Genomic DNA, 10,762 nt, shown 5'->3' on the forward strand with positions numbered 1-10,762 from the left:
TTGGCAGGAAGCCTGCTTCTCCCTCTCCCACTTCTCCTGCTCCCCTTCTTGTGTTCCCTCTCTTGCTCTGTCTTTCTCTGTCAAATAAATAAAATCTTAAAAAAAAAAAGTATCTGTAGTATGTCCATCTATTAACAATCTGTGGGGCCATGCTGGCCCTAATTTATAGACACAGAAGCAAATTCTCTGTGCATACACCTTGATTTTATGTGTACACACATTTGAATAATGTGTGTATACGTGTTATTTAACTAAAGTTTAATTTTGGCCCCATGTCCCATAATACGTTTCTACTTGAAACTTTCAAATTAAATTTAAGCATTTTTTTTTTTTAAGAGAACGTTTTTGTACTTTCAAAACTATTGTGGTAGAACAGCTCCAATTAGGCAACTTCCTGGGAAAGGATAATTCGTCTGGCAGCAATTGAAGAATCTGAAAATTTTCTTTACTGTTGTGTTTTGAACTATTAATCATCGTCAGCTATGATTGTTCTCACAAATTCCCAATGACAATTTTCATTCAAATGGTACCATATATTTGAGTAGTGCTTTGAAAATATTTTCATGTGTATATTATTTCAAACAACTCTGTGATGTAGGTAGGGTAGGAATATTACCAGGAACTGCATTTCCTGTTGTTTTCAAGTGTGTAATTGAGGCCTGGGGGGACTCCAGTGATTCCTTCCTGCTCACATGGGGAATTAGAGGCGGCCCCTGGGCTAGGATCCTATAAAATTGTTAGTAACTGGAATTACTCTTTGCTTTTGTATTTGTATGTTAACATACACAAAAATCAGACTGAAGAAAATTTCTATTCATCCATAAAATGAGGATAGAATCTTGTAGCCCAGCTGTCAGGATTAGAGAACATGTATGAGCTTGCTCAGGACAGTGCCAGGAGCAGAATAAACACTTAGCAAATTTTGGCTAATATACTTTTCCCAGGGTTATGGGATTGTTTTGATTCTCTTAATTAGAATATACCATTTATTAAACTGTACCATTCTTAACTTTTCTTTTGCAAAAAAAGTATAAAAACTATTATCTGTCTATGGTTGTAGTGTTATTCCCCAAGGAAACTAACAATATTGGAACAATTAAACACAATACAATGTATCAAACTCAAATAAAATGCAGCTGTGGAGTTCATGTTTCAGGTTTTTTTTTTTTATTGTAGTGGTATCATTTACTTTGGTAAATTCATATCCCAATTTAAAATGCCCCAAAACAAATATTTTTTTAAATAAATTCAAGTACTGTATTTTAAAATGTACATGTTATACACACAAGAGCTGCATAGCGGAATTACTATAACAAGCAGTTACATTCATGATGCCCAGTACTGTTCTGAACACTGCATGTAGATTATAGTAGATATTGTTTTATTATGATTACTGTTGCTTAGTACAGTGACTTTAGTACAATAGTTTATATGATTGCATTTTTCAAAGCATTAATGAAGTTAGTTAGCATAGCATTTAACTAATATTGAATGAAAACACTGTATAAGATGTATTTTAGGACAGATGCTTACACAAGAATAAGCATTTAACATGCTATTGTATCCTTGACAAAACAAAATCATCCCTTTTGCTAAATAGAATAAGAGAGGCTAAAAGGAATCTAAAGGTAATTGAAAAAGAAAATTTTAAAATTTTATATCCCTGTATTATGTTAAAGATGATTTAACACAATTTTCTCCTGGTTAAAATATATATTTTGTTTTGAGTGAAATGAGAGAGAGAAAGATTGCAAAGACTGGTAATGAAAAAGCTAACTGAGCTGTAGCCCTTTGATGATACTTTAGCTGGGAAAAAGTATGGTGAGTTGTACTCAACATTTTTTTTTTTTTTGCTTAGAAAAAAAGTGACAGCCTATAAATTTCTAATGTTTTAAAACAGGTATTTATTATTTAAGGTCTTAAAATAAATAAATTTGCCTGTATTAAACAAATTAAGTTGTTTAAAAAACTTTGCAACAATACTTGGCTTATTCACAAATAGATTTTCTGTCCGTATTTATTACAGTTTGAACAATTTAAAAATGGAAATCCTGCAAATACTTATCACTTAGATAACAATATTGTTCTCTTAACTCACATAAATGATTGCAAGAAATATTTATAATACTTTTACCTAGTATCTTACCTAATGCTCACATTGAATATTCAAATTAGTCACATTTAATTTTACAGAAGGAAAAGTTGGGATGGCGAGATTAGAGAACTCTATTCTAGTAATGGTAGCAACAAGATTTTCATCTTTTGTTTGTGCCACTGGCCTTCTGATTTTTGTTGGGGAGGACACAACCTTAAAGTTCCTTGAATAAAGCAACTCTTCGGATATCAGATCATATTACAAAAAGCTTTTGGATGAAGATTAATTTAAATTTATTTAATCATCAGATTAGCCAGGGGTGTGTTCTATAGTTTGTTTGGAAGTGCTTGTGGAAAGTAGCTCTGTTATTTTTCTAAGTATGCAAATGATTGTCTCAAAAAAAAGAAAAAAAAATTTTTTTTTGGTTATGTGACTATAGTGAATCCTCTTTTAAAGTTTGTTTACAATTGCTTTCTTTTTTAAGTAGAAAAATCTTTTTAGCTATAACCAGTCATGGAATAATGATGAATAAGTCAGTGTGATTCTTAGTATAATACAATCATACTTAAACAAATTGTTCCTTTTCCTTAGAATACTCAGCCACTGAGTGAAATTTCAAAGACTTTTAACCAAGCCACCTTAATGCTTATAGTCTCTGATAAAATTTCAAGAGGAAAAGAACACTGTTTGGAGTAAACAAAATAGAAACCATACTGAATTTCTGATTTTATTCTGAAGCTCCTCCTCTTCAAAGAATGCATCCATAATTAGATTCAGAGAAATTGTGTCCCTTCCTGTTTGTTTTCTGAAGAGAATCACACATTAATCATTGCATATATACTTAATAACTTACATTTTGGGACAGAATGCAGTCGGCACGGCCCACCTTGTTCCACCCTAATGTCATTTTCAAATCAAGTACTGTCGTTGGGTTAATTAGCTGCTGATGGAGGTTTGATAGAGGGGATACTGCATGATCTTCTCATGATAAGCCTGACTTCTATATCTGGTAGATTATCCTGCTTAGTCTGTAAACACCCTTCATCAGTGGCTGCTAAATGAAGATCAAATCGAAGAGAAACCGATTTTTTCCTTAATCGAGGGTTATCTTTAAAGAAGGAGCCTTCCCATTCTTTAATAACTTCATCCACTTTCTCTGTCCTGAAATGATACAATAAACCTTTCCATATGAAGAAGTATGGATCTATTAAAAATATGTAATATGGATTCCATATGAAAAAGAAATCAAGAAATTAATGTAATTCATAATTGACACATTTTGAATTATAACTCACAATTTACATTGTGGAGTTTATAATTTACACACTTTAAAAGTCACACAGGTATAATTTCCAAGGAATTCTATGGAATTTTCATGTTTTGATTATGTTTTTGGAAAAATGGTGAATTAAGGATTGAGTACTCCTATATCTGAGTTTTGTTTAAATATATTTACTCATGTCAGATTTTTAAAAATAGCATATTAAAGTTATGTTTGGAAACACACAAAGATTACTGAAGTTTGCATGTGTTTATTATTATTAGTCGACGTTATTTTACTTACTGAATAGTGCCACGAGCCTCAGTGCTCTCCTTCACAATATTTCCATTTAGTATTGCCTGTTTGGTCACTGTTTCCACTTTTTCGTTCTCATACTTTTGTGGGAGTTTTGTTGAAAAAGATATTTCATTTATAATGGCTGTGAAAATGTTATCGTGAAACGTTAAACCACAGTGTTGTAGTACTAGTCACAGTTGATTCATATGTCAAACTTCATTCAAATGTTGCTTGTTTTTGCTACTTTATAGTATTTAGTTATAATCCTTATAAATGGCACTTTATTTTTTAAGTTTGTTTACTTTTATCAGAAACTCACCTGAAGGTAAAACAAAACCAACTCTACTTGTCGAAGGTTTTTGTTCTTTTTTCTCACCTTGGATACGACCATAATATCTGAAATTGGAAAGAATTATATTATAGAAGCAACACTGTATTAGCATATAATTGAAACAAATGCTCACCAGTAAGAGAATGGATAAAATGTAGTGTATTCGTACAATGGAAATTCTATTTAACAATGAAAATAAATGAACTAAGGGTACACTGTTTCTTTATGGATGAATCTCCTAAGTATAACACTGAGTGGAAAAAGAAAAGTAATTTGTAGCTAATTTTATAAAGGTTAAAATAATAGGCAAAACAATTTCCTATTTTGTTCAGGGATATATATATATATATATATATATATATATATATATATACACATATTAGTAGAAAGGAATGTTTAAGGCTAATAAGCATCAGATTCAGGAGCCAGGTTAGACTAAGAAAGAGAATGGGGGTTTGGGATAGGGTTGGTGCCTGGAGTGGGGGTAGGGAGACTCAACAACACCACAAATATTTCACTTCTCAAGCTGGGGAAAGTGTGTACATGAAGTTTATAACATTCTTGATACTTTCTTGTATATCTTAAATATAGCGTAGTGAACATTTAAAAAATTGTATTAAAGGAATATTAAAGACCACTTTTTCAACATCTTCAGTGAATAGGCATTAAATAAAATCCACAACCACTTATTTTATTTAACAACAAATTATATGTGTGTGTATATTAACATACCACTGTTTTAAACACTTTACAATCTATTTAATGCTCACAGGAATCCTATGAGGTGGGTAGTATCATTCCCATTTTATGGATGAAAAAACTGAGGCACAGAGAGGTTTGGTAACTTGCCTGGTGTCACTCAGCTAGTAAGTGCTATATTTTGAATTTAATCCATGTTTTTCAAAGCTTTAGTAAATGTCAAAACTTATTATAGGTTAAAGCAGTTTCATCTAATTTTATAGAAGACTTAGAATTCTGGAGCAAGCAAGAATAAAGGTTCTTTCTATGAGAACATGGAAAATTGGAGGGTGTCCTGTGCTCAAAGCCATGTGACCTTTTAAGTGATTGCCGATTATGAAACTGAATTAGTAAGAATTCCTCTTTTGTGATATTTTGATACTTTTGTCATCTAGAAATCTGGAAGTCTTTTAAATCATGTATTCAGAACTAAATTATTAATTTTGGTTTTTGATCTGTGGTGGGAGTGGGCCCTGGGTGGGGGGATGTGATAATATGTGCATTTTCCAAGTTTCTTTGTGGGTGGTCCATAGAAGGCACTAACTAATTCTAAAAGAGATGAATGACAAGGAAAGTGAGCAAGTCCAGAAAGGTCATTCTTGTCGTGATTGAGAATTATTTACATTTCACTGTAGGCGTGAAGGGCTCTTTGTTGTAGCTACTGTCCCTGACCTTGGCCATTCTGCTCATAACTTGGGGAGGCTGGAACTAGTTCTTCCACATATTCTCTACAATGTCTACTAATCCTATTTTGCTGTAGGAACCCAGGGAGCATGCCATGCTGATGATGGCTCTTTAGACGTAATTTCTCTACCTCAACAAAGACAGCAGCTCTGTATTTCTGGTCACTTGCCATTAACGACTGTATGTGGAATTAGGTACCTGATTTCTTCCTTTTCTAGGAGGCGGCGATAAGTGGCGATTTCTTGTTCTAGCCTCATCTTCGTGTTGAGAAGCATCTCGTGCTCTTGAAGCTGCTTTTCAATGCCCCGCCTTACTTCCTGCAGCTCTTTTTCTAGTCCTTCAATCACGGCCTCTAGATCTTGCAGCTGCATCTGGTAATGTTGCTCACTGGCGTGTAGGGAGTTTTCAAGACCCCTTTCCTGTTTTATATAGACCTTCATCAGTGAAATCAGTGAAAGAAAACGTGCTGCGGAGATCTGATTTACAATGTCTCCATTCTATCGTGTTCTTCCAAAGTTTGCCATAATGGTATGTCACTTACGCAAAAGATGTTTTCTTACAACTTTGTGGAGGACTCAAATGAAAAAAAACTTATATCTAGATAGCTAGAGAGTTTACTATTTCAAAGGAATCCCGTGATAATTCTTATGCCCCCCCCCCCCCCAAATCTGCGATGTAACTGCTCTGACGTATTTGGCTTTTTAAAAATTGGAAATATAGAATATTGAATGTTAAAGCAGAGCAGGCTGCTTAGAAAAGGCATTTTAGGAAGGTATTTAAATATTTTTTACTATTAGAAATTTTAGGCGTGGAGATAGAAGATTCCCTCCCCGCCCCCCTCGGCCCCCTCCCCCATAAAGGCTATATTCTCCCACTGCAGCAATTAGAGAACCCTAGGATGATATGAAAGGATTACTTCCTTTTTATAGCCATGAACTAGACCTTGAATGAACTGAGAATAGCCATGGCCATTATTGGGGAGGGGGGGAGGTTTAGTTGAACTAGGGCCAGGGATAGAATTGTGTGGCCTTGCTTTTCAAGTTTCTCGCTGTAAGGTAATGGGAATTATTCCTTTTTCTCTTTCTCTCTTTAATCAACAAATGTCTGGGGACTCAGTGGGCCAGTCTCTTTAGAGCTCATTCTCACCACCGCCTGGAGAGACTCAATTTCCACTTGCAGGTGGTGCCACTGGCGTCGCGCTTCCTTGAGTTCTGCTCGAGCTGCCTTTAAATCCTCTTCATCTTTGTCCATTTTTTTGCTCATATCTTCTTCTAGCTTTAAGAAAGCCACCAGCCACAAGAATAACAGAAACAAAGAGCACTCTTGAAAATGAGACCTTTAAAAGTCATCCTAGAAACACAGCATAGGCGTCTCATCATTTTTTCTTTAAACTGTTAAATTTCAAAAGTGCGTCCCAGGGCTTAGTTACTCATTAGTCAGATGTGGGAGCAAGTGAATTGCTTCAGTGTTCTGAGATATAAAATGAACCTCAGGCACCTCTCCCTACTATGACAATCTATGAAATGCAGAGAAAAATACATCTATTTAAATGAAAAGTAACATTTTGGAGGATCTAAGTTTGAGGCCTCTGATTCTTAACTTTCTATTATTTATGGCCTTATGAGGAAGATGGATTGAAACACAGCTATTATTTCCCCCTGTATTTTCTTGTAGGCTGCTTTGTAAAAGCAGATAAAGTTATGTGTCTGAAACCGATCAATTCTGGAACTGGGCATATGGACAGAGATTAAATACTGCTGGGAAGTTATATTATGAATAATTTAGAGAATGAGGTTATCATAGGCATTAGAGGCTCTAAAATGACTTCCGTAGAAGGAGAACCCACAGTCGATTTACCTTATTTAAATGATCTTTTTGGAAAGCATGTTAATCTTGGGTATCTGGGGAAGTAGCCAAAATTACACCTTTAAAGATTGTTTTCTAAATGTCATCATATTAAATAACAAGTGGAATATGTTATATTTGGCTTTGAATGTTCTTATGCTGATGTTCAAATCAAATGAAAGTATCCTTTGACAGAATTCTCAACATTTGGCCCCAAGAGCAGCAGGGGCAATGTATGGAATTGATTGTAGTATTTTGTAGCAAAAATTACAACTTATTAATTCTTTTATTAAAATGCATTTTGCAATAACAAATTTTAATTTGATGGTACGATAGTTTTTTTTGTTTTGTTTTTTTTTAAAGCACTGTTGGGGTGCCTGGGTGGCTCATTGGGTTAAGCCTCTGCCTTCAGCTCAGGTCATGATCCCAGGGTCCTGGGCTCCAGTGGCATCCAGCACTCTGCTCAGCAGGGAGCCTGCTCACCACCCCCCTGTCTACTTGCGATCTCTGTCTGTCAAATAAATAAATAAAATCTTTTTTTTTTAATATTTTATTTATTTATTTGACAGAGAGAGATCACAAGTAGGCAGAGAGGCAGGCAGAGAGAGAGAGAGAGAGGGAAGCAGGCTCCCTGCCGAGCAGAGAGCCCGATGCGGGGCTCAATCCCAGGACCCTGAGATCATGACCTGAGCCGAAGGCAGCGGCTTAACCCACTGAGCCACCCAGGCGCCCCAAATAAATAAATAAAATCTTAAAAAAAAAAAGAAAGCACTGCAGTAAATAAAAGTTCACAAACAAAGTTTAGGGCAAGGCATTAAAGAACAAAATTCATACATCTCTTGGTTTGTTGTATCACTTTTTCTTAGTGTTAAGTTGGCAAAGTTAAACAGTAACACAGCAGAGCAGCTACAAAAGAGAATGTCAAGAATGTAGGAAATAGGAGAGCATAAGAATGCTTGTATCTGCTGGTCTTTCGGATTTTGTGTATGGAAACAGCAGCTACATTTATGTGGTAGCTAGATGTTGAAGACGGTCCCCAATGACCCACCCCTCCCCAAATTCATGTTCTTGTGTGGTCCCCTTCCGTACCAAACCTGGGTGGACCTTCTGTCTTGCTTTAGCCAGCAGAATGTGGCAGAAGTGCCAGCTATAGCCCTAAACCTCAGGAAGCCCTGACAGCTTGCACTCCTGTGCTTTTGGAGAGCCTTGGGCCAACATGTTAAGAAGTTTGGATACCTGGCTGGAGAGATTGCAGAGAGGCCAGATGGAGAGAGACCCTGAGGGGACCCAGAGAGAGAGAAACAGACCCAATTGTCTCAGCTGAGCTGGCCTTCCAAAAATCCCCTGCCAAGGCGCCAGACATGGGAGTGAGCCACCTTGGATGTCCCAGCCCAGCTGTGCCCCAAGATGATTACAGTCTCAGCCAATGTCATGCACAGCGGAAGAATCACCCCCACTGAACCTAGTCAACCCACAGAATCATGAGAGAGAATGCCATGGTTGTTTTAATTCACTAAATTTGGGGGTACTTTGTTCTACAACAATAAATCATGAAAAGCTTATGTTTCTTCATTTTATAATAATGAATCAGGCTTCCCGGAATTTATTCTGACTTTCTGAATTCTTTGGGAAAAAAAAAACAACACAACAACAACAAACTTCTAAAGTAGATATACGTTAAAAAGACCCTAAACAAAACTTACTGTAGTCTTGCCTTTTCCCTTTAATTTGCTAATTTTGGCATTGTGACTTACAAACTAAATAACTTGCATTGGTACCATGGTCAAATAAAATGTTTATTTGGCTTATAATTTTCAGAAATTATCATCTAGTAATTTTTTCCTTTCTCTTTGCAAAAGGTGAGTGAACTATTTCAATACTTAAATATCCCAGTGACTTTGCTTGATCTAGGATATTGATCATTCTTTGTGAAGAATGAAAATATTACCTAGAGGTGAAATTTACATTGTCACCAAAAATGAATTGCTAATGAAATAAAGTCCTATGATTTCCTAGAAACATTTTTCCACTTTTGGTGATTGTTCTTAAGTTCACTCTTTGCTGTACTTGGGTGTCTGGAGTAGAATTTGAACTTAGATACAATAGGTAAAACAACCCCAAAACCCAAAATCCAACCCTGAATTTTTAAATCTTCTTTCTAAAATATTTGTTTGTGCATTTATTTAAATGTTTGAGATCTTAATTAATTGCTAAATGTGTTGTCACTTTAAAACAAAGTAAGTCTATGAAATTAGGATTTAGCCTTTATTCAACTGGGCTCTCCCTCTTTTTAATACTTAAATATATCATGACTTGTACTGGAAATAAACATTTCTCATCTTGTCGTACACAAGCAAAAATCTGTAAGTGGAGAGTCAGTATCAATTTGGGGGATTTTGATTCTCCCAATTTATATCACTGTTTCTGAATGCTATGTTCACATACTTAGATAATTTCTATTTATAACAATCTGGCATAAAACTGATGACAGAAACCTTTCAGAAATATTTTACTTCGTTTTATCTCTACGAAGTGAGCAAGCTAATACATGGTACCATAAAGCTTGCCATTTTAAAGATGTTATTGAAACATTCTCTATAAATAACTCTGTAATATCTTGAAGGGTATTTGAAATGCCTCCTTCCTGAAGGATGGCTAAAAGAGGTTAGAGTGCCCCATTTTATTGCATGTTGGCCCCATGTTTTGTTAATGATAGGAACCTCACCACTGATGTAAAAATCATCAATTGACATGAATCAAATGGCCACATAACAGTATAATCCCAGCGTTTCCCCCTGTGGTCCCAGTCACATCGCGGTAAAACCTAAATTCCTTCCCCAGTAGACGCTGCATTGAAAAGGAAATACTGTACCTCAGAGAGGCCGGGACAGGAATTGGATAGACAGGGATTGTCTCCTTATCCTGGAAGGTGCCTGTCTGTATGAAATCATTACCTGGATCCTTGTTGAGAGCACGGTCTCTATCTGATTTCTCGTGAGGAGCTTTTCATAGTTTGCCCTGATCTCATTGAGTAGCTGGGACAGCTCCATTCTTTTCCCATCCTCCACCTTGGCTAAGTGAACCTTATCGATAGGATGAGTCGCTGCGGCAGAGCTGGTCTGTCTGCGTCGAGCAGAGACCGAGCTCCGCGGAGCCTTAAAGACGCAGAGCTCCCTTTTTCAGAAGCACCGAAATCCCCGTGCTTCCAATCAGTTATGCAAATAGGCAGATCCTTTTCTCCTGCTGTCCTTGGTAGAGTAGAAGCCTCAGACTTTCCATGAAAGAACAGGAAAAGGAAGACCTCCTCAGCATTTCTGAATTGGTTCTCCGTAAAATTGAGCGTTTGAGGGGTGGGGGTGGGGGTAGGGGTGTCCACTTACCTTGGGTGTAAAGGAAATAGGGAATAAGGTGAAGAAAATTGTATTTTGTTTCCCCCCAGGATTCTGCATGGCAATTAACGAGGGCTGAAAACATGATAGCTAAAATTTTCTTTTATCGTTTTTCTTGCCAT

At 36.2% G+C, this 10,762-nt stretch overlaps 1 protein-coding gene across 2 annotated transcripts; it reads right to left on the reverse strand.

Annotated features, from left to right (window-relative positions):
- Positions 1 to 1,139: 1,139 nt before the first annotated feature.
- On the reverse strand, positions 1,140 to 10,373 carry KRT222 (keratin 222). 2 transcript variants are annotated; one of them, XM_045985628.1, is made up of 6 exons: positions 10,206 to 10,373; positions 6,553 to 6,681; positions 5,605 to 5,825; positions 3,973 to 4,049; positions 3,660 to 3,795; positions 1,140 to 3,256 (listed from the first exon to the last, which is right to left on the reverse strand). In XM_045985628.1, the coding sequence occupies exons 1-6, from the start codon at positions 10,299 to 10,301 to the stop codon at positions 3,028 to 3,030; spliced, it is 888 nt and encodes a 295-aa protein (XP_045841584.1). In that variant the 5' UTR covers positions 10,302 to 10,373; the 3' UTR covers positions 1,140 to 3,027. The 2 variants fall into 2 exon arrangements, with proteins under 2 accessions (XP_045841584.1, XP_045841585.1); XM_045985629.1 differs by having other exon boundaries at positions 10,124 to 10,209.
- Positions 10,374 to 10,762: the final 389 nt, after the last annotated feature.

The sequence above is a fragment of the Meles meles genome, chromosome 18 (genome assembly GCF_922984935.1).
Source record: "Meles meles chromosome 18, mMelMel3.1 paternal haplotype, whole genome shotgun sequence".
In the NCBI taxonomy this organism is placed as follows: Eukaryota; Metazoa; Chordata; class Mammalia; order Carnivora; family Mustelidae; genus Meles; species Meles meles.